The sequence below is a fragment of the Leishmania martiniquensis genome, chromosome 36 (genome assembly GCF_017916325.1).
Source record: "Leishmania martiniquensis isolate LSCM1 chromosome 36, whole genome shotgun sequence".
Lineage (NCBI taxonomy): Eukaryota > Euglenozoa > Kinetoplastea > Trypanosomatida > Trypanosomatidae > Leishmania > Leishmania martiniquensis.
In genome coordinates this window covers 2,160,521-2,182,870 of record NC_090171.1, presented here as the reverse complement: position 1 = coordinate 2,182,870, position 22,350 = coordinate 2,160,521, and the positions used below count along the sequence as shown (strand labels likewise).

The following is a 22,350-nucleotide window of genomic DNA, read 5'->3' as shown; positions in this document are numbered from 1 at the left end:
CGTGAGTCTTACCTTTGCCTTCTCCTTTTTCTTACGATACGTGATTTGCTTTTCTGTATGCGTTTCTTTTTTTTATGTCTCGTCTCTTTTGTGTCGTTCTGTTCTCGTGGTGCTGCTGGAAGCAGTGAGGTGAAGCGCCTTCTGTCAACATGTCTTTTTTTTTCTATCGCTCGCCTTCCGCTTCGTCGTTGCTTCTTTGATCTTCCGAGCACCTCACACGCACGGGCACAGACGCAAACACGGCACCCTTCCCTCACTTCCGCCCCCGCCCTCCCCCGTTCTTCTTCCCCAGTCGGTGTTGTGCACGTCTAACGCAGTCCTCTTACGTTCCGTTTCTCCTTCCCTAATGTGTCCCCTAGAGGCCTTTTTCTTTTGCGATCTCTTGTCGAGTGCGGGATGAAGAGAAAGAGCTCAGCACACATTCTAAACCGAATCGCCAGCGACCGCTGCCCCTCATCCCTGATTCGCCCGAGCAGAAGTAGACAACGGGAAGGCAGTGGCGTCAACAGCTGCTGACTCACCGATCAGTGTGTGGCAGGCATGTGGACGCATGCGCATGTGTGCTTGTCATTGTTGACTTCTGGTGTGTGCGCTCGCCATTACCGTATCTCTTCCCTATTTTTTTTAATGTATCACCTCACATCAGAGGAAAACGCCGTTTGCCATCGCCCGTGACATACGCGTCCGACACCGTGAAGGGTTCTGAGGTGCACGTTCAACATGGAGGTTATGACTTCACGTAGCACCTAAAAGGTTACGCGCCTATTCCCCCCCTACTGGAGATGGATCGCGCCTGTGCGCGCGCATGCGAACCATAAATTGATGAATGACCTCGTCTCCGTAACCATGCTCTCTTTCCGTCTTCCCCTCTAATCGATGCGCGCGCGTGCCCCCCCCCCTTTCTCTTCTCTGCGCGAGCGTTATGGCGAGAGGGTCGCTGAGAAAGTACGGTTGCTGCAAACATCTGACACGATCTCCATGTTGCTGCTGTCGTGGGGGCTATGCTGTGGTGTGCTTGATATTCTAGTCGCCAGGCTGTCGTCGAACGCGCAGGAGGAGAAGGCGCTGCGATGTTTCGGTGAGAATGGTGCTCCTCGGTGTGCTCGCTGATAACCTAAAATTAATGCTGTAACGCGCAAAGAAATTTGAAACATGCGGGATGCAAGGGAGTGTGTAGGCTGTCCTCCCTCGGTACGGCGTCGGGGGATAGCTCATCCTTTTTCCTCCCTATTCCACCACCAACTCTTCTCTCTCCCTCTTCCTCCTCGCCTGCTGCGAAGGGCTCTCCCACGAATGTTTGTGCACGCTTGCGTGTGGGAGTGGCGAGTTGAGAAAGGGGAAGGGGCACGAGGAGAACGAGGGGTCAATGAGGGGGAACGAATGGTGCGCACATTCGTTGCCTCCCCCAATTCCCACGACTACCTCGCACACATACAAAGTGGATCACCTCCTAAGAAAAAAGGGGTGGCCAGTGCTCGCTGGAAACACCAGCAACAAGCAGAACGTGAGAGAGGGACAAGCATGCGTCTTCTTTTTGGATGCTGCGCATGGTGCAGATTTGATGTATCAGGAGGCTTTACTAACGTGCTCACGTGGAGAGGCTCGGCACGCAGTGGCAAGCGTAACTCAGGCGAAAGGATCCCGCTCACCTATGCAGGCAGGTAGGCGCCTTGAAAAGGGGATGCACGTCGCGTCTCTACGCAAGTGCAGACTCAATGATCGCGCATAAGCAGCATTACTTTGTTTCTCATCAGCGTCCCCACCCCTCGCTCGCTCTCTCCTCGTTGCACACTGTTCAAGTACGAAACACAACAGGCGACCTAGGCACGTAGGTTATTCGTCGAAGCCGATCGGTACCTCTTGGCGGCGGCGCGCCCCTGTCGCTGAACGCTGTGCTATCGGGTATAGGAACACACACATACCGTCACCATGGACGGCGTGCTTCATCTGCTGGATGACACGGTCTACGTCCTCCTCGCTATCACAACAGTGCTATTGTGCGCAGTAGCCTATGGTCTTAGCCGTAATGTCTACCGCGAAGCGTTGCGCGCCCAGGCGCGATCTCAAATGCGCCGCGAAGACCCCCTAACGCGTGAGCAGCAGAATTTCTTGGATTCCATGCAGGCTGAAGAAAAAGTCGAGGCGGTGCTGCGCAAGGCAGGGTGGGCAGACGTTTTCCTGCGTCGACGTGTGGCTGTCGCCCGTGTAGGGCACAACCGCGAAATCGACGTCATCGCTGTTGGCCCAATCATCCTTGTTGTGGAGGTGAAGAACTGGCAGGGGTTCGTGTGGAGCAACGGACCTCGCTGGTACCAATGCCGCAGCCCAAAACGGATGGACACACTCGAGTTTGAGGACGTGCAGGAGGACAACGTCGTGAAGGCAGCTGCACTGCGCCGCTACATTGAAAACGCACGTCGTGTGGAGCTTCCTGACTCGCATCTCATTCATGCAGACGCGGTTCTCTGTGGTCAAGAAAAGGACGCCAGCGGCAGGCATGCAACGTGGTACTCGGACAAGTCCATCCACAAGGTGTGCGGCAAGTGCGTCGTTCCCGTCGTGGTGTTCACACACCCGCGGGTCAAGCTGGACCCCGCGACCGTCAAGGCGAAGAAGTACGTTTTCACCCTCGACTCGTTTGGCGTCTTTGCCTCGCGGGCAATCCGCGGCAACATTGACCTGGAGGCGCTGAACAGCGTTTCCACGACGTCGTGGTGGCCCCGCTGGATGCCGTTCACGCGAATCCCTCGCGCTTTAGCGACCCCAACCTCCCTTGCCGCCATCTTCCTCACCGAGGAGCACCGACGCAACGTGGCGGGCGTCGTGGATGTCTTGCGTACGTGGGATTTGGTGTACCTTCTGGACAGCCGCCTCATCACGGGTGACTTGCAGAAGATCGATGTTCCAAGCGCGTTCTGCATGTACGACCGCAAGCACCTGCTCGACATCCACATGCGCTGGAACCGTGGGCCGCTGGGGCTCGTGAAGACACTTCTCACGAACCGCGTTGGCACAGTCGAACTCGTCCTGACGACAGCGAAGCGGCTGGCGAAGAAGCGGAAGGAGAAAAAGCCGCGCAACGCCGAGGGCAACATAGTGTTCCCTATGGAGCCGAAGAAAAAGAAGGAGAACAGCTACTTGGTGATGAAGATGGCGGGCACAGGCAAGCTCGAAACGGTGCTTCTGTGTGACGTCGATCGCATCTCGCTGAGCCATCACTTGTACGAGGCTGAGAAGCAGCTGCAGTGAGCGAGCGCCTCACCGGTAACGCGTGTGGGGTGGAGAGGGCGGCACCGATGGGTGTGTCATTGCACCTGCCCCCAAGAAGTGAGGGTACGGGCGCAAATCGTGTCGTTCGCACACACACCCACACACACACAGACACAGACACAGACACAGACACACGCTTGCTTTGCAGCATCTTGGACATTGATGCGGTTAAGGTGCAATTCGGTTAATGTAAGTCGCGTTATGCGAAGATGGGAGGCGGTGGAAAAGTGGCCAGGAACGGGAGTGTGGCGCCATTGTTTGCTGTGCTTTTTTTTCGTTGTTCGTCTGGCGTCATCGTCCTCTTTCCCACCGCTGCTCTCCCCCACCCACCCACCCCACTCCCCAGAAGGCCCCACACAACAATCGTCGTGCATTTCGGCGCGTGGGTAAGAGACGGAAGCGAACTCCTGCGCGAGCGCGCGGGCACCACAGAAACGCTGAGCCTCACGGATCTGGTGCACCCCATGTTCTCGTCTCTGTTGCGCAGCAGCCCTTTCACTGCCGTTTCCTGCCCTTCCCACGCACTCCATCCCACGCAGCCGCACCCTACCCCTGTCACCGCCCTCTCTCTCTCACGCATACTCTGGCGTACCAGCAGCGAAAGCCCTGATATATCCGTGTATGTTCGAAGCGGTGAGTAGCACGCCCCGACACATGCCTACATGCTCGCACGGACCGCTTTTCGCCTGTGGGCGCCAAAGTACTTTCGTTGGCAAGCAGGTGGCGGTCGCCACCTTGGAAAGCGGCGTGTACGAGCCCTCGACGCTGCCCGTGCACCCCGCTCGACTGACGCGGTGAAAGGAGAAGGGGCAGTAACGCCGCGCAACGTACCAGCGTGCGAGACACCTGCACATAGGCCCCCGAAAAATTCACCGCCTGAACGCGCATCGGCGAGCCCCTCTGCGGAACAGACACAAGTTCAAGAACGGATCGACGGCCTGCACTCACCACCTTCAGCGGCGCTTCACGCCATCCACCCGTTGGTGCAACACGCACAGGACCTGCTGCATCAACTCACCACGGGCGGCCACTCACCGTTTTCCGTGCCCACTCATGCCGCGAGAGGATATGCCGAGTTCAGCGCCAAGCGCGATGTGCTCGGTCCTCTCCGTGGTCTTTTACCGCTTCCCGCGACATCCTGTTGCGGGGACTCTGCGAACCCTGTGGCGCGCGAGCGCTTCCGCGTTGTGCCGATGGTGAGCGGCGCCACGCTTGTTCCTGCCCCTGGTCCGCCGGCCACTGTAGCCGCTCATTTTTCCCTTTCTGATTTAGTTCTGTTCTTGCGGCTGTACGACAGCGCTGACGTGGAGGATGGACAGGTGCTGGCGCAGCTTCTAAGCGAGATTCGGCGATGCCTTTTCGCCTTGTCAGAGACGGCCGCTGCCGACCGGGGCGCTGGCTCAGCATGCTCTGTGGCGGACACCACCGCTGGCGAGGACAATGTGAAAGCGGATAGCAGCGGTGTCAAGAGGCTGCTGCCGGCACCGAGCGCATTACCGCTGCCTCTTCCCTCGATGCTATACACCATGTCCTCGCTCGGAATTGTAGAGGAAGCCGTTCTCGATCTGGTAACGAGTTGCGCCATGCTCGATGGCGCACGCGGCAGGCGTGGTCTTATCTACTCGCAGCTGCGCCTCTACTCTGTTCGTGAGCTCCTGCAGCTACTCGTCGCCCTTCAGCGCTTTGGGCATCAGCAGCAGCCTTCCACAAAGGCAGTGATAAAGGCTCTGCGGGCTTCTTTGTATAGCACCTCCACTGCAGCAAGTTCTTTTCACAAGCATGCGAGGGCGCTCAAGAAAACGCTCGTTGCGCGCCATCGGACAGCCACGGGCGGAGAGGCTCATCTCAACGCAGCAGCGGCGGAAGCTGACTCGGACAGCGTAGCTTCCATGATAGCGGCGGAGGAGGAACTTTGTTCACTGGCGTTCGCGTTGGAATGCCCCCTGTATTTGCTGCTTGAAGCGCTGAGTGCAACAGCGACGACAGTGCACCGACGTGCAGATGTCGTGGCGTTCCTGTCAGACCTGATCGCCGTCACAGCCGTGGCGGAGCTGACGACGGCAATGCACGAGAGCCGCAGTGGGTGTGAACCTGTCCGCCACGAGGAGCTTGCTGGAGAGGCACGAGGATTTCTCTTGGCGGTGTCGCATCAGCTGTTACGAGCAGCGAAGCTCACCGAAAGCATGGAACTGCCGCAGATCCTTCTCTCCCACGTGTTCGCGTGGAGCACGACGCAGGCTGGCAGAGGGGTGCTTGTGAACGGTGGCGAAGACAGCGCCGTGCCGTCTGATCGCGTGGCCTACTACGATCACGTGACAGCAGACTTGATCAAGGCGAACCGTGCAGAGTGAGATGCGCCGCGCATAGACGGTGTACGGCCCCCTCGTGCGTCTTTCAGTTTCTTAAGTTTTTTCCTGTCGATAACGGGGCCGTCGCATAACGTGATGCCGCGTCGCCAGAGGGTCTTTCGAGTCACACAGACACAAGTGAGGGGGGATCGTCGAAGCGATGAGCGTGCTCGGCAAGCGCTTTGCGTACGATCACCCTAATGGCCTGACACAGCACCCGCTGGCAGTGCAACAAAACATATTCGAACGCCTCCGCGAGTCACTGCCCATGATGGCTTCTGGTGTGGTCATGTAGGCGGTCTCTGCAACCCTGCGCAAGGGGACGGAGCTAATAGCGCACCATGCGACTACTATTTCCCTGGGGAGCAGGTCCAGTCGCTTAGGGAGGGGGGCGCGTCATGCGGAGGCTGCCGGGAAACACCCAGTGCCGTGTTCATACTCGTCAGCGGTTTGATAACACCTGGAGGAAAGATGGCGCGCGGTGTCACGATGGCGATGCTCACAGATACGCGGAGGCAGCACGTGCACCTCGACGCCGGCCGTCCGCTGATGCGGGTCGCCCGGTGCGACAAAGAGGCAACGCTTGCCCACGTTGGAATTCGGTCAGCGCTTCTCTGGCTATTAAGCGCGTACAAGGACAGCGCGCCGTAGGTGGTGGAGCCTCTTTACCTACCACCACCACCACCTCCTCCAAGACTAACGACCCCTCTGATTCTCTCCCCCGCTCTTCACGCCATCTCCGCTCCTGTCCGTAACCGGTTTTTGGACTGCACCGACGCCTCGGCAGAGTAACGCCCTCTTTTCTTTCTCGTGAGCGGTCTCATCCCATCGTCCCGCCCACTCACCCCTCGACTGTTTTTCTCCTCAGGTCTTTGTAGGATCGCCTATCGCATGCGAATACCTCACTCTTGGTGTCAGCTATTCCCTTCCCTCGCTTGACAATCGCACCTCATACACTACATTCACCTGTGAAGACAGCAACGATGTCGGCCCCACCCCCACCGCCTCCGCCACCACCACCACGAACGCCGGCGAATGCCGGTGCTTCCAGCACCAGTGTTGGTGGTGCAGCAGCCGCACTGTTCGCAGAGATCTGCGAAGGCGGCGAGAACATCGCCTCTCGTCTGCGCCACGTGACGGATGATCTAAAAAGCTACAAGCAGAATGTACAGCATGGCGAGATCGACATGAGTGAGCTCGAGCGGAAAAAGGCGGCCGCAGAGGCGCGTCGCCTCGCACAAGAGCAAAGTGAGCGCCCCACCGGAGGGGAAGCGATGCAGCAGCCGGTGCTGGCGTTGGAGGGAGACAAGCGGTGGGTGGTCAAGTACCAAGTGGGCAGTGCAGCGAAGCAGCTGCAGTTGGAGCTCGATAAGGCGGAGATGCGGCACGCCATCCGTATTGAGAATTGTCAGCAGGCCTACATCAACATCACGAACAAGGTGAACTCCGTAAGCATCGTCCACTGCGCAAAGGTGCAGGTGGCCCTCCACGTCGTTGTCTCGTCGCTGGAGGTGCTCAACTGCGTTGACGTGGACGTGCAGGTGGCGCATGCGGCGCCAACCATCGACATTGAGCGATCCACCAGTGTGAATGTGTACCTGCTCGACAAAGAAGAGGCTCGCAACACCGAAATCGTTACGGCATGCAGCTCTACTGTCAACGTTCTTTTTCCCTCCGAGAAGGATGACGACATTGTGGAGCGTGCCGTTCCCGAGCAGTTCGTCACGCGCATTGTGCCAGACAGCAAGGGAGACTGGAAACTCCGTACAACGCCAAAGGACTCTTTCTAGGCGGATAGCTTCACAGCCTCCTCCCCCTCCTCCTCTCCACGGCGCCGACCTGCGGATGTTTTCACGGCCCACGCACCCGCATGTGCACACATCCTCTCCGGGCGCATACCACGGGACACCGTGGCATCGTGCGTGGTTTTTTCGCTGTGATGATCTCCCCCTCTCCTCCTCTCCCTCTTCCTCTCCCCACCTCCGCGTATTGGTTGCCTATACATGGCTGTCAGGCGGGACTCGCTACGCGCATCGATCACCTGCGGTCTCTTCTCTCGCGCTCACGAAGCCGCAGTGCTAAGCCATCGCACACGGGTTCTCCAGCTCATGAAGGTCAAGAGGTGAAACCAAAAAGAACGCAAACACCAGCGCGCGGCACGGGCTGCTGTATCCATCTCGCTCACGTGTTTCCCGCATGTCTCCCACCCCAACCCCTCGCTTCGATGTTCCCGCGCAACGGTGATGCGCGATGACCACCCTCGGTGCTCCGCACTCAGCCCATTCCGCGCCTCCTTACGGCACCCCGTGTCATGCTCACCTGCCCCTTTCTCATGCACCACCTTCATCGCCTGCGACACGGCCCTCCTATACCCGCCTCCGCTGACCTGACCCGTTGCTACGTTTTTGCCCATCCCTTTTTCCCTCTCTCTTCCCCTCTCGCTCTCCCGGTACGTCTGTCCTTCTCGTCGCTCCCATGGCTTACCTGTCACAGTGGGAAACGGCAAAGGTGGAAAGCGCACTCTGAACTGCTTCGCGGAAGCCGCTCTCTTCACTGACTCGCTCCATTTCTCTCTCTCTACCAGTGCGACCCTTGATTTTTTCCCACCCACCCCGCTCTTCACCTCTAACGCGCACGTATAAACAAGCCTATATTATCAGGCTCTGCTGGGCCCCGCTGCATTCCTGCGTGTAACCGGCGTTTCACCCCTTTCCCCTTCTCTTCTCCCGTCGCTTCTCCGAAAGCACACGAGTGCTTGAACGGGTCTCATAGCGCTATCGATGTTGAGCTGCTGCGATACATATATTTCAACTCGTTTTTCCATTTGCGCTCTTGTGGTGGCCGGATTTTGTTTCTCCGTCTCGCCAAAAACGCTCACGCACACACCAAAAAAATTTAATAAAGGAGAGACTGCTACAATAGGAAGAATTCGTCGCTGTTGCAAGAAGTAGAAAGCGCGCTTGTCGAAAACGGCAACCTCTTTTTTTCCCTTGAAAGCGGCGCATGGCTCGCGAACTTCCCTGTGGGCCCACATCACCATCAACTCTCTCCCTTCTTCTTGATCCTTTACATCGACCGGACTGGAGGGCACCGCTGCTCGGGTTGCTTTAGCGGGGGAATCCGCTTCGCATCACGCTGGTGTCGGCCGCTGCAGACCTACAGTCATGGCCACAATCAGCACCGAGCTCTCGCTGGTGCGGCGCTTTCACGCGCTTCTGCAGAACTACGAGTCGCGGCCCGCCGTGGCGCGCCGTAATACGCTTCCGACTCTTTCCCGCTTCCTCCGCAGCAAAGACCGCCAGATTCGCAAGCTTTCCCTCGAAGCTGTCTACCTCCTCGTCGAGCACCCTGAGAACCTCCAGCTACTCGGTAACGACAGCGACCTCGTTGACGGTGTTGTCGAGATCTACGATGGGGCTCAGTACGACGACCCAGAACTCTACGACCTCTCCAACCAAACACTCGATCACCTCGCGCCGACCTTCCACTGCGGAGACCCGCGCGAGAAGGTGGCCGCGCGCCGGGCAGTGCAAGATTCTGGGGTCGCGTCTGCGGGGGCGGGGTGGCGCTCAGCCACCCCGCCCCCGCAGACTGGAAGCTCCCTGGAGCTGCGGGACTTGTCGAACGCTATTGGCGAGTACGACACAGTGATCAGCGACAGTCACGCCGAGGCCGTCGGCGACATTGATCAAGTTTCCATCGTCTCTGGTGGAACCGGCTTCGAAATGGCCAGCTCTAGCTCGCACCTGACGCGGCGTCTAGCAGAACCTGCGCCTCGACCGGCCGAAGTGATCCGCGGTGTCGGCAAAGACTGCCCTCTTTCGATTGTGCTGGAGGTCCCGGCGCTGCATGCCATGACGGACACCTCGCACATCGAGGAAATTCTGCAGACGACGCGCGGCGTGATTTCGTACACTATTACGGCGAGTGCCCACCAAATTCGCGTCTTTCTCTCTGCCTTCGCCCAGTCACCACTGCAGAATCTGCTGACCGAGGCGGGCTACGAGAATATACTTAGCAGTGCCGAAAGAATGCACTATCAGGGCAGCGAGGTCGGTAATCAGAGCCTCAATGGTAGCTTCTTCTACGATAAAGACAGCAAACGGCCATCCTATGTGCAGAGCGCGAAAAAGTTCGCCTCAAACCTCCTCAATTCCGTTATGGTGTACAGAGACCCGAAGAACAATTCCCTGGCGGCCCGCGTCCGGCAGCAACGGGCAGCGCAAGAAGAGGGCGGCAGCACCACCGCTGATCGCATTGCACAAGCGTTCTCGCGGTGGTGGTAGCTATAGCGCTCGGGTGGCAGAGAGAAATGACCAGCGGCGTGGGTGTGCTGCCGTTGGCGCACGCGAGGAGAGGCTGGCGCTGGAGCGGATGCCTCTTGCAGGCGTGCTCATTCAGCATGTCCATTTTGTTCTCTCGCCCTTTGTGTGACTGCTGGGTATGAAAGTGTGGGCGCATGTGTGTGTGTGTCTGTCGAGGGGCTCTGGGGGGTGCACCAGTGGCACGATGAACTTTGCTGTCGCTGTTGTTACTTCCATGGCCTCTCGAGTAGCTCCGTGTCTTTTCTTGAATCGGCGCACTGCAGGTCTCCGCCTTCATCTGTCAGCGGGCGTGCTTTGTCGCTTGTGGGGCTGTTTGTGCAGCGTCGAGGAGGGGAGTGAGTGGACGTGGTGACACTGGGCTGCGTATCCCATGAAGCCGAGCGCACATACGTATGCACAGGTGTGTATATGCACATACAACCTCAAACAGGAAAATCGATGAGAAGTAAAGGTGCCTATTGCGCACACGCGCTCACACAGACATACATACACACACACGCGGCAGAGGGTGTTGCGTGCTGCGGTGGGAATCTTGGAATCGCATCGATAATCGAGAGGACCCTCTGCGCGTTCCGAATGGTCGCGCAGCCGTACCCCTCTCGGTGGGGACGGCGATTTCCGATCTCCCCTAGTTGCTCTTTCCGCCAGCGCCTTCTCGCTCTCTTTGCTCACCTCGCTTGCCGCGCGCAGTAGTGGCTCCGTACTGCGGCTTTCTCTCGCGCACTATGTTCATCCATAGCCTTCTCCGCCGGTATCCCTTTTGGTTTCTTCGCGCGGAAGGACTTGAAGACACACCCACGCATGAGCATACAGGCGCATATGTGTACACACTCTCGCTGCGCTTATTTGCTCCCTTCCCCGCCACACACACACAGAAAGAGAGAGGTGAACATACGTCGCTCATCAAAGTGTCGCGTAGCCGACCGTCACTGTCTGTCAAAAGCAACGTTAAAGGAATCGACGCAGAGAAGTTTTGATATCGTGAAAGGCATAGCTCACGTTTTAAGCGGCGAGTTGTGAGCCGATGCACGCGCTCACAGCTTTCATGAGAGTCGCTTCGCGCGCACTGGCGTTGGTGGTGGTGTGCCTGCTCCTTGCATTGTGCGCAAGTGCGGCCGCCGCCACATCCGTCCACTCCGGCGTGTACGTGAAGCTGCTGCCAGGGAAGGAGCTCTGCCTCGACTACCACGCCTTCCGGGATCCGCAGGGTGACCCTGTGCTGGTGACGTTCCAGCACCGCTGCATTGACCCTCATCTGGCTGGCATTATGGCCAAGCTATACGCACCGAGTGCCGAGGCTTTCCAGCGCGGACCAGAAATCCCTCTTTCAGACACTATCGACACCTTTGGCGATATTTCGCAGCTTTTCTTCCACGCCGAGGAAACCGGCACGTACAAGCTGTGTCTCCTGCTCCCCCTCAGAAAACCAGCCATGCGCTTCGAGATGTCGTTCAGCGCTGCCAACGACGTTGTGGAGCCGCCCAAGGTAGAGGACGACGCCTTTGTGGTAGACAAGCCACCTGAGTTGGCGGACTACGCCGACCGACTGCGCATGCTCAACGTGTCGCTGGAGACGACGGTGGACGAGCTCCGCATGTACCAGACACGACGGTACTTCTTCGAGAAGACGGTGAACTCGGCCTTTTACATGTGCATCTGTAGTGTGCTGCTGAACATTTTCCTTGCCGTGGGGCTCAGCGTGTGGTCGGAGAGGTACCTGGAGCAGTACTTTGTGAAGCAGAAGATTGCGTGACTCCCCTCGGTGAGAGCAGACGTGCGTTATTCAGTACGAGACGGCTGGCGTCGGGGTACCTCTTGGGGCATCACAGCGACACCTCAGTCGCTGTGGGGCGCGTTACAATGAGGCGCTAGATTGTCCTGAACATAATCGTTAGCTTTTTTTTCGCTGTTGATCATCTCTCGACGCGTCCCCCCTCTCGCTAAGTTTTTTGCATAGGTCGGTTTTTTTTCTGAACTCGGTGTCAAAGGGACGCCACTGTGGCTCAGCGGCCCACAGATGACTGTACGACGCCCTTCCCCCTCCACACACACACACGCACATCCAAAAAAACTCGCGTTGGGCATGTACAAGAAGCGCTCGAAAAAAAAAGGAACAAAAGAGGCTACACCAAGCAATCGGTTTCCGCATGAGCAACGCCACGGCTACTCTCCATTCCTCGAGCAGCCGCAGCCAGCGTCGGTGCAGTGGCTCTTGGCTCTTTACCGCTTGTCGATTGCTCGGGGGACGTGCACACACGAGTTTGGGCGTCACCTGTCAGTGGGCGTTGACCTGTCGATTGGCGGGATCGGCCCCACTGACAGTATGCGCTCGCGTGGTGACTGCACAGATACCACATGCGTGGCGTAGCGGTTCTCCCATGCGCTCTCTCTCTGCTTCGCAACTCTCGTCCTGCTCTTTCATGTTGTTGCTGGTGTATTCCGCCTCGTCGATCGTCGCGGCCGTTGACTGCGACATGGCCCTTTTTTTTCTGGGGCTACTACACTATATCTTTACGTGGCAACACGCTTCCCCACCGTCCGTGACCACGCGGGCACAACTAACTGAAGGGCGTAGCTTTTTGTGAGCTAGTAATAATACGCACAAAGCTCATATGCTTCGTCAGCCATGGTGTCACGCATCAGCGCACAAAAACAATGCGTCGGCAACGTTGAGCTCGAGGCGCCGCATCGGTAGCACAGGCGCGGGCTCTGCAGAAGTGAGCGTGCAGGAGTACGCGAACCGGCGCAGGCGGTTCATCGAGTGCCTTCCATATAACTCTGTTGTTTTGCTGCCGGCTGCGGATGAATCACTCTACAGCCACGATATTCTTTGGCCGTATCGCCACGACTCTCTGTGGTATCACCTGTTCGGCATGCGCATACCGATGCGGCGTCAGCTCGCTCCGCCTTCGGCGTCGATCACCGAGGACGTACGAGTCACCATGGCGGTCTTTTCCAAAGGCGCGAAGGGCGACCCTACGCGAACACTTCTCTGCGTACCGCCGGTCACCACGGACACTGCGACCCTGGTGTGGGGATCTGAGGCGGTGCCGCTCAGCGAGTACAAGCGCCTTCTCGCCGCTGATGATGGTAGTGTACCAGCGCCTTGCCCACACGAAAACGTGGTGACGACGAACGAGGTGCGCACCGTCTGCGAAGAAGTGCATCGGTTTATCACTGACATGGCACAGCAGCGAGTGAGGGAATGGGCAGAGCGCGGCGACCCCGCACTGTCGACGTCACCGGAAGGAGAAGGAAAGCAAAGAGGGAGGCAACTCGTGTTTGGCATGATGCCGAGGGTGTTTGCAGCATATCCGCAGCAGCTGCGTTGGGATGGCAGGGGTTACCGCCTTCCGGACAAGATGGCATCGGCGCCCCTCACAAAAGCAAGGGAGGCTGGCCACAGCACCGTTACCTGTCATCATCCCCTCCAGACGTTTTTCTCCATGCTTAGCGCGATACCGTTTGTGGTGCGGGTACCGCGTTCTCTTCTGCTCGAAAGGGCAGCAGGACCCGGGCAGCAGCCGGCCTGCAATGTGGTCGAGTTCCGCTATTCCGTAGTCGCCGGGTACACCCCTGGGCTGGTGCCCTGCGTCGCCGGCGCGCCACCTGCGCCGGGGGGCTTGCCCCATACCCCACGAGGGCCTTCCCGACCCACTGCTGTCGCCGCCCCATTCGCGAACGATGACAGTGAGCCGGACGCCACGATTCGAGTAAGCCTACCCATACGTCGCTGCGATCCATACGCATGGCTGTACCGGCAGATCAAAGCACCTTCGCAGCTGCGACAGCACCTTCGCAGTGCCCGCGCGACAGAGGATGCCTTTTCGCAGGTCATGCAGTGCGCCACCTCGACGCTCTCGGAGCATGAGCTAAACTGTGCATTTCAGCGTGCCGTGTGCGACATCAGCGCGCACGCCGGGGCGGCTGCCCAGGTACGCTCCGCCTACATTCCCGTCGTGGCAAGTGGGGTGCGGGGCACAGAAATCCACTTCACCGACAACGACGGTGTTGCCGCGTTGGGTGACGTTGTGCGCGTGGATGCTGGTGTGGAAGTGGACGGCGTCCCCACAGACTGCACGCGGACCATTCCGATGGGCTGCTCGCATTTTTCACCCTCGTATGTGCCGCTGTACGAGGGACTCCTCCAGATTCAGCGCAAGCTGCTCCGCTCCATGAGGCCTGGGGTTTCCATCTGTGAAATTGCTCGAATGCACGTCGATGAAACGCAGGCGTTGTTGTGCTCGCTCGGGGTCGATGTGCGCCGTGCCACAGCCTCGTGTGCAACACCGCAGGCTGTGGCTATGGCGACCGCGTCGCAGGAGCAGCAAGTGCCGCTTGCCCTGGTGCGCTCCTGCTTCTGCGCTCACTCCTTTGGTCATTTCTTTGGTCTCGACATTCACGAGAGGCTAAGCAGCGTCTCGTGGCCACGCAAAGGTGCAGCAGAAAACGAAGACGTCGACGAGCGGCAGCGGCCGACGCCGCGTGTCTTGCAAGGGGGCATGATGCACACTGTCGAACCGGGCATCTACATGCCGAGCGCGGGAAGAGCGGCTCTCTTTGGCCTGGAGAGGGCGCACGTTCCGTCAATCTTTCACGGCGGCGTCGGTGTGCAAATCGAAGATGACGTTCTCGTTCTGCCACCCCCGAGCAGCGAAGACGTCAGTGTTTGTCAAGATGAGGAGTCTCTGGTGCAGTGTCCGTGGAGCCGCGGGGACTACCTCCAGCACGCCGTCGCTGCTTTTCATCGCTATTACACGAGTGAAGTTGAGGGCGCGAAGCCCTCCCTGCTCGTGTCCGTGTGTGGCGCACAACTGTCTACGGCATTGGCTGAAAGTATGACTGCAGCGGAGCAAAATGTCGTGCGCTTTCTGTTTGCTCAGCGCGTGGCAATGGAGGGGTTGCCGAAAGCGAAGGCCTCCCTGTCGACGGACGCGCGTGCCATACAGCAGCATGCGTTTGCCCCAAACCCCGCGTACCTCGACGGGCCATCAGTGCCACACGTGGCTGTGTCCGACTGGTACCCATACTCCAGTATTGTATTGACCGCCACTATTCCAAAGGACCTGGAGCTTATTGAAGCTGCCATGCGGCAGTGACGGCACATGGCTAACGTCAGGCAGAGCGCCTCACTTGACCCATCCCTCCTCCGCAACCCACAGCAATACGAAAGAAAAAAAAGAAGTACGCTAAACAGGCAGACCTTCCCAATCCTCTCGACTGTCAAGGAGAGCCGCCGATGGCGCTGCTGATGAGTGAGAGCGAGTGGATGGTCGTGGCTCATGTGCTGCTCGGTCAGCACAGCCAAACAAGCCGCAGTCTACCTTTCTCTGCGCTCCCCTCACTACCCCTCCCCCATGCCCTTTTCTTTCTGATAGCCCATCGTCCCGCAAGGGCGGGGCGGCTGTGGGGTGGAGTCGGGGATAGTCTTCCACGGTGAAGGGCACGATAGCTTCCTCTTTTCCTCCTACTACTGCCTTCATCCTCTCCCTCGCTCTCTCTCTATCTATAAATGCGTGTGGGCTTGTGTGTGTGTGTCTGTCTGTGAGTGAATGTGTGCCATTTTCGTGAGCAACGCGGCGGCTGTTTTCCCCCTTTGAAACCGGGGTGAGAAGTGGCCGGTGCAGCGGTAACGTTCTCCGTTTACTAGGGCATGGCCAGGTGAGCGCGTACGCTGTCTTCTGGAGAGTGCATCGTATACATAAATGTTATATATATATAGGCCCTTTCTCTTCAGCTCCTGTGCACGGCCGTTGCCCGCGTCCCCATCAACAGACGGAAGAGCCATCGCGCGCGCTTGTGCGCGATATTCGTTATCGGCTGTCAGGTCATATGCAAGGAGATTCTTTGGCATCCTTCCTCACCTCCCCCACACCCTTTTCCATGCGCTCTGTCGCTACCTCGTCGCACTTGAGACTCTTTATACGCTGCGGTGCTGCCCGACGGCGACAATTGCGACGACGTACGTGGCACTGAGAGGATGGTGACACGAGGGAAAACATGGTAAGCTACAACAAGGCAGTCATGGCCCTCCTGAGGCGGATGGGCACTCGCAAAGAGCGCGCCCTCAGCCAGCTCCCCTATACCCTTCTCCACGAGCTGTCCCATGGGACCTACAAAACGGCCGCTAGGCATGCCTTTCACTGGGAACGGGAGCTCGCGCGCAACTCACGAGATGAGCACCTTAAAGAGATCATGGAGTTCGAATCTGCGACTACTGGTGAGGAGCGAGTCTGGAGTGGAAATGTGATACCTCTCGTACAGCAGATCCCTTGCTTGCTTCTTTGCATGCAGCTCTCGCCACCTACGCTGGGCACGTACTCTTCCACCCTCCTGAGCCGCCTTGCGCTGTCGAACTGTACGGTGCGCGGCCGTGCGCCTCACGTGAATGCGATCTTTGCCGCCATCCTCATGCACCTGCTTCCGCGACCATTCACGGAGGTGCCAACAGTGAATCTGATCTTTGCTGTCGTCGCAATCGGCAACGTTCGAATCGCGAGCATCAATACCGAACAGCAGGCGAGGCGAGGGGAGTGTGCGAGAGGGATACCGCCGTGGATTCGCAAACAAAACGTAGAGGTGCGGAAGTGCTTGGAAGAACTGCCGCGCTGGCTTCAGGCACTCTTTCCGACCACTGACAGTTTAGACCTGGCGGGCGTGATCGATGAAATTGCTCGACGACTCCCTCCAGCGGACGAGGCACTGCCCGGCGACTATGTTGATGTCCTCGCTGCCCGTGCCATCGCCGAAAGCGCAGAGGGAGACTCTAGTACCGAGCTAAAGGTTATGTCCGAGCAATCCACGAAGAGCGCAGTCACACCCGCGGAGTTAATGGTCCTGGTGTCGCACCTTCTGTCTCTCTCGGGTCAATTCAACAGGATAGACGCCTCTACGCAGTTGGCTCAGAAGAGCCATCTGCTCGACTTCTGGTCACGGGTGGATCACAAGCCGTTCTACTCCGCTTTCGCCCGCGCAGCGTTGCGTGGTGCTCTGTTGAACCTGAGTCTGCTACGTCACACAGAGAAGATCCTGACGGCTCGGGTGCCGTCTGTGCCTGAGTGGCTTTTCATGATATCAGTCGTGACCGGTGGCGAAAAAGGATGGGCGTCAACGGCCTACTCGGCCATGCGCACCATGCTGCGCTTGGCGGAGGAGCGGCGCAGAGACGAGGCGCAACGCAGCGGCAAAGCTGAACGGGTGCTGTCTTTGTTTGGGCCCATGGGAGAGAAAAACCGCTTCTTGCTGCTCAACCAATACGCCAGCGCCATGTATAAGCTGCGCTTCGAGGTCGATCTTTTCTACGACGCGCTAGAGTGCACTAAGCCGCTGCTGCAGGAGTGCTTTAGAGAACTGGAAGCAGACACTACCTCGTCGCTGCGAGCCCTCGATGCGAAGTATCGTGTTCGCCAGCTGCTGTTCATCGTGACCCGTGCGGATAACGTGAAGGAGGGCGGCGTCGGCGAGGATGCAGAAGACGTGGGGGGCGATGACAAACAAAGCGTCGAGACGCCTCCGGTAGGCGAGTCCGAAAGGGGTGGAGAGGTGACACCTTCCCTTCTCAAGCCTTTGGAGAAGTTCTTTGCGGAGCCAACCTTTACGTCCTTCTTCCCGCCCGAGGTAGGGGCCCCGTCTGTCCCAGCTAAGGGCGGCAGCGGCTTCGCTCAAGCGGACTTGCCAGATAGCAGAGATAGAGCCGCAGGCTCAGTCGAGGGTGTACCGAGTGATGAGCTTGCGTTGTGTATGCAGGTGGTAGAGTGTGCCATCGTACACTGCATAAGCAGGTGCACACAAGCGGCAAATATTCATGAGGCGCCAAGCGGACTTATCGAGCTCTCTTTGCGCTCCGCGCATCGTATGCAGCGCATTACTCGGGTATACCTGCGGTACATCTCGTCCGCTATCCAAAGATGTCATGGTAACTCGCACCCAGCAAGCGTTTACGATGGTATGCCTCCTGATGAGCGAATGGACTGGGCGACCGTGGGGGACATGTATGGGGAGGTCAAGACCTTGCAGCTCAGTTGGTTGATCGTGCGGCTGCTATCGATACTTACGACCCGAAAGGACCTGAGTCTGACGGAGCAGACTGATATTGCCGATATCGCTTCCGCCGTCATGAGTGACTGGGCGGGTTTCCTGGACTTGATAAGCGACATCCGCGAGCTGCCGAGCTCTTTGAATCGAAACCTTGCCGTTCTTCTTAGGTGGTACACCGCTCACAAGCAATTTCTGAAGTGTAGCGCGGCGGCAGCAGACGCACCATCATTTCGTGCGGTCGAGGAAAATGTGCGGAAGGTGGTCATCTCCAGCTTAGGAGCGGTACAGCGGGTGTATTCGACTTTATGCCATCGGAGGGCGCGTGCCGGCGCCGCACCTGCATCCTCTTTCGACCTCGGCAAAAGCATGGCCACGTCACGATTGCTCGACTGTTGCGTATCGCTCGCACTAGCTGCCAACATGATGCTGGTCGAGCTACCACATATTGCTGACGTAGTGCAGAAGGCGTTTGATGAGATGCGTGAAGCTGTTCAAGCGAAGCCGCAGGTGTCGCCGTCCGATAAGCAGTGCTACGACGCTGAGCGTAATCTTCGCTGCTCCTTCCTCCTGAAGACGATTCACTTCCTGCATCATGTGTGCACACTGTCTCTCTTCGACGAGGGGTGTCTCGACGCGGCGGCCAGCGCGGTGAAGGTGTGCGCAGGAGAGGACTGCATCGCGGCACAATCGTGGAAGTCGCGGTGTGTCATTTTGAGTAGGACGTCGTACATCTTTCGCATCCTTATCGAGCGCTTTGCGCACTCCCGCGCAAGTCGTGACCTCGCACACCAGCTATTGATTATGCTGAGCCGCTTGGCTTTAGATCGCTTGGTGTACAGAGAGCCACTGCTCGCTGCGCAGAAACAGCAGAGGGAAGGGAGAGGCGGCGATGTGGAGCTACACAAACTTCAGTGCACTGTCTTCATGTGGCAGGTTTCGTGCATGGTTGCATCGACAATGCTGCCGAATGTACCTATTGACAAGTATCTCGGGATCATGCATACGCACATCAGGCGGAACTTTGTTATATCCTTGAACGTGCCAGGGATGGGGGAGCTGAAGGGTCTAAGAGGGCCAGCCATGCTAGAATACTGCGAACGGCTCCTCGGGGAAGCGATGCTGAAAGGCGAGAAGCATGTTCTTGGGGAGCGGGCTGCCACGATGGAGGCGGTGATCGTGCGGTGCAATGTTCTCATGAGAGACGTCTTCTTCTACCTCAAGCTCGTGACCGACCTAATGTGCATCGATTCATCCCCTGCGCGCACTCAAGCCATCCGTCTGCGGTGGATACAGCAAGCAGAGCTGGCGTGGCGGCTGCTGAAGCGGTATCAGCGGTGGATCGCGCCATCGGTCTGGCGCAGTGTCTGGATGGAGGTGGGTATCGTAATGACTGTGATGCGAATAGGCCACATCAGTTCTTTAGATATGCAAGAGGCAGCTGATACGGCTTTAGTGAATTTGATTCGCTTCTCCAAGATCCGCGGCAACAAGGGTGTGTGGGTCAAGCATCGATCCGCGCGTGCCGCTGCCTCCGAGGGCGATGGTGACGGAGCCACGGAGACCTCTGCGGCGAAGGAAAACGTGGCAGGAACGCCCCAGCTTCTTTCCTTCTCGGTACTCTCGAGAATGTTCGAGGTGCAAGAGCGATTGACAGACATGAAGCTGCGTGTCTACCTTGTTGAGCTGATGGACCAAGCGAGTCGAGAGACAGAGAGAAACGAGGCCGCGGTAGCAGACAGCCGCTCGGACCTCGATGAAACGCGGCGTAGAAGCTTCAGCGGCCTCATGGAAACGCAGAGGGAAAGAGAGCAGCGTCATATCCGCTCCGCACGAGTGAATATCCTCTTTACCTGCCGGCGCATGCGATCGTAACAGGTTGGGTATACCCTGCGTACAGTGGTCGCCATTCGCTTCAAGGTGAAGTTGGTTGGTGTGGCGGAAGCAAACCTGCGCGTTTCTATATGATAGTGTCTATGTCTGTCGGTGTGGGCGTGTCTGTTTCGTCGTAGTCGGTGGCGCTGGCCCGGCGCGACGACACTACGAAGTGGAAAAAAGAGAAAGCCTCGCATCTGTGGAGGGAACTGGTGCTTGTATCCCGTACCGCTCTGGTGAAAAGACCGCTGTAACGCGAGGCGCATGTCTCTTTTCTGCCGACTGCCTCGTGACCAAGTTATCGGGTGATTTATTCGCTTCCTCTACTCCTTCCCCCCTTCCCCCTCCAGCTCATCTCCACCCACGGGATGAGAAGGGAAGGCTGTAGGCTGTGCGAGAGGTAGCACTGTCTTGGTGCTTTTGACCGCTTCTTTGCACGAAAATCGCGTGGCACGCACCTCCTCTCGGGGCCTTACCTTCACCTGCACACCGCTCTGCTCGCGGCGCTGACTATATATATATATATATATTCACGTCTCTCCCTCTTCATCCTCCGCCCACCAACCTGTGCCGGTGCAGCCGTCTTCCCTTCCATCTTTTTCGGAAAGGAGAAGAGGCGCTGTGTGACTCCTCGTCAACGCGCCGATGGCGTTCCCCGCTTCCGGTGCCCACGCATATATATGTAGGCACAGTTGCTCATGCACGTTGTGTGTGTGTATGTGTGATAGGGAAAGCGAGAGCAGCTATGATGAACGTCCCATCGCCGCCATCGCAGTACCCTTCAGCACTTCTCATCCTCGTCACTGGGCTTCCAGCCGCCGGCAAGTCAACTTTTCTCGCCGCTGCGCAGCGCCACGTCTTTCAATGCGGGGACTCCTCGGGAAAGGTGTCGCTCTTCGGAGGTCGCTGCCACGGTCGCATAAGCTCTGTTCTACAACTCGATAAGGTGCTCGCAGATCTCGAGAGGGAAACGGCTAGCGACATCGACTTCGCTGCATCAGCTGGCGACCATAAGTTTAGCCCGCTGCTGTGGAGAAGAGCGACAAGGAGGCTGCTGAAACTGACTCAGTCGGCGCTGTGCACCTGTGTCGCGGAGACCGCTGACAGCGATGCGACACAAGATGTGGTTGTACCCATGGTGTTTGTGGAAGATAATATGCACTACCGGAGCATGCGAGCGCGCTATTATCAGATGTGCCGCGCCCTCGAACGAGGAGAGCAGCCTGTGCAAACGCCGCGCGATACCCCGGCAGCCACGGTGCAGGCATCGCATCGCTTCATTGGCGTTTTCGAGCTTCGCTTCGTCACGCCACTGGCTGTGTGCCTCGCGCGCAACGCACAGCGCGGCGTTCCTCGAAAGGGATCTGACGAAGAGCAGATGCATGCATCCGCTTGGGTCCCACCGGCGGTGATCTGCTCTATGGACGCCTTGTTCGACCACTGTTACGCGGCGGACGATCGTCTAGACCGTATAGTGGGGGCGCCATGCGATTCGAAGGCTTGGCAGTGGACTGCAACGACGCAGCCGTGGGGACTTTTGGTGTATGCCTCGCAAGCTGTTTCAGAGGAAATGTTACCTGCCGCACCGGAGGAAACGGCAGTGGGCTTCTTTGACGTAGCGCTGCAGCAGCCAGAGGCATGGGATATGTGCCAACGCCAGCGCCAGGACGCTGCCCGCACTCGGCTCACGTGTTTACGCGGAGATGAACACCTCGATGAGACCACACGTCTCTCGCGGGCCGCCGAGGCCGTTGAATCGCACGCGCATCAGCTGGACCTGCAACTGCGGCGCGTCATTCACGCGTTTCTTCAGCAACGGTATCATCTACAAGCCCATGGCACTGAGAACGCGCCATCGTCACGGCAGAGATCTGCCATGTTGCGCAAACATATGGTAGTCGCCAAGCAAGAGGCAGCACAAAGCTTCAAAGTGCAACTACGTCAACTCTGCACCGCGAACACGGATGTAGCGAACACGACCGCCGTTGAGCGGCTCAGTAGCAGCATCGATGATGTTCAGGAGTTGGTTGTTCAACAGTTCCAGCAACGTGTTCTGGACCTCTGGCGAGCGTTGGAGGCGTGTGCTCTCCCAGCATCACGCATGACAAGCACGCGCAAGTAGAGCGCGCTGACGAGACCGGCAGCGTCGAGGCTCTCTCGAGACAGGGAGAGGCTGTCTTTGGTGTGCCGTCGCACCATCCGGGACCGTATGCGTGCCCCTTTTTTTTATCTGTTTTCCCGTCTCTGGTGGTGACGCCGCTGGCGTGAAACTGTCGGGGATGCGGCACTGCGACTGAGGGGTGACGCGCGCACTTTCGGCGCTGTGCTCCAGAGCTCCCGGGAGCCGATGTGAATCTCTGCGCGCGATGTCATCTCTCGCAGTCTCTCCTCATCGCCCTCCAGCTCGTGCCCACCTAGATGCCTTCGTTGCTGTCTCCGAAGGGTACGAGTGGGTCGTTCCCTTCTCTGCCCCTCTATGTAACCCTTCTTTGCTCACC

The 22,350-nt window shown here is 58.2% G+C and overlaps 7 protein-coding genes across 7 annotated transcripts; all 7 read left to right on the top strand.

Annotated features, from left to right (window-relative positions):
* Nucleotides 1–1,929: 1,929 nt before the first annotated feature.
* Nucleotides 1,930–3,249, top strand: LSCM1_00594 (uncharacterized protein; the record flags this gene model as incomplete). The annotated part of the gene is made up of 1 exon (XM_067318241.1): nucleotides 1,930–3,249. One exon carries the CDS (start codon nucleotides 1,930–1,932, stop codon nucleotides 3,247–3,249), a length of 1,320 nt encoding a protein of 439 aa, XP_067174346.1.
* A 3,352-nt stretch (nucleotides 3,250–6,601) lies between these two features.
* On the top strand, nucleotides 6,602–7,408 carry LSCM1_00592 (uncharacterized protein; the record flags this gene model as incomplete). Its single annotated transcript, XM_067318240.1, has 1 exon — nucleotides 6,602–7,408. The coding sequence occupies one exon, from the start codon at nucleotides 6,602–6,604 to the stop codon at nucleotides 7,406–7,408; it is 807 nt and encodes a 268-aa protein (XP_067174345.1).
* Nucleotides 7,409–8,782: 1,374 nt separating this feature from the next.
* On the top strand, nucleotides 8,783–9,904 carry LSCM1_00591 (uncharacterized protein; the record flags this gene model as incomplete). The annotated part of the gene is made up of 1 exon (XM_067318239.1): nucleotides 8,783–9,904. The coding sequence occupies one exon, from the start codon at nucleotides 8,783–8,785 to the stop codon at nucleotides 9,902–9,904; it is 1,122 nt and encodes a 373-aa protein (XP_067174344.1).
* A 1,063-nt stretch (nucleotides 9,905–10,967) lies between these two features.
* Nucleotides 10,968–11,696, top strand: LSCM1_00590 (uncharacterized protein; the record flags this gene model as incomplete). Its single annotated transcript, XM_067318238.1, has 1 exon — nucleotides 10,968–11,696. The coding sequence occupies one exon, from the start codon at nucleotides 10,968–10,970 to the stop codon at nucleotides 11,694–11,696; it is 729 nt and encodes a 242-aa protein (XP_067174343.1).
* An 859-nt stretch (nucleotides 11,697–12,555) lies between these two features.
* Nucleotides 12,556–15,042, top strand: LSCM1_00589 (uncharacterized protein; the record flags this gene model as incomplete). Its single annotated transcript, XM_067318237.1, has 1 exon — nucleotides 12,556–15,042. One exon carries the CDS (start codon nucleotides 12,556–12,558, stop codon nucleotides 15,040–15,042), a length of 2,487 nt encoding a protein of 828 aa, XP_067174342.1.
* Nucleotides 15,043–15,943: 901 nt separating this feature from the next.
* LSCM1_00588 (uncharacterized protein) lies at nucleotides 15,944–19,852 on the top strand (the record flags this gene model as incomplete). Its single annotated transcript, XM_067318236.1, has 1 exon — nucleotides 15,944–19,852. One exon carries the CDS (start codon nucleotides 15,944–15,946, stop codon nucleotides 19,850–19,852), a length of 3,909 nt encoding a protein of 1,302 aa, XP_067174341.1.
* Nucleotides 19,853–20,597: 745 nt separating this feature from the next.
* LSCM1_00587 (uncharacterized protein) lies at nucleotides 20,598–21,974 on the top strand (the record flags this gene model as incomplete). The annotated part of the gene is made up of 1 exon (XM_067318235.1): nucleotides 20,598–21,974. The coding sequence occupies one exon, from the start codon at nucleotides 20,598–20,600 to the stop codon at nucleotides 21,972–21,974; it is 1,377 nt and encodes a 458-aa protein (XP_067174340.1).
* Between the last annotated feature and the right edge of the window lie 376 nt (nucleotides 21,975–22,350).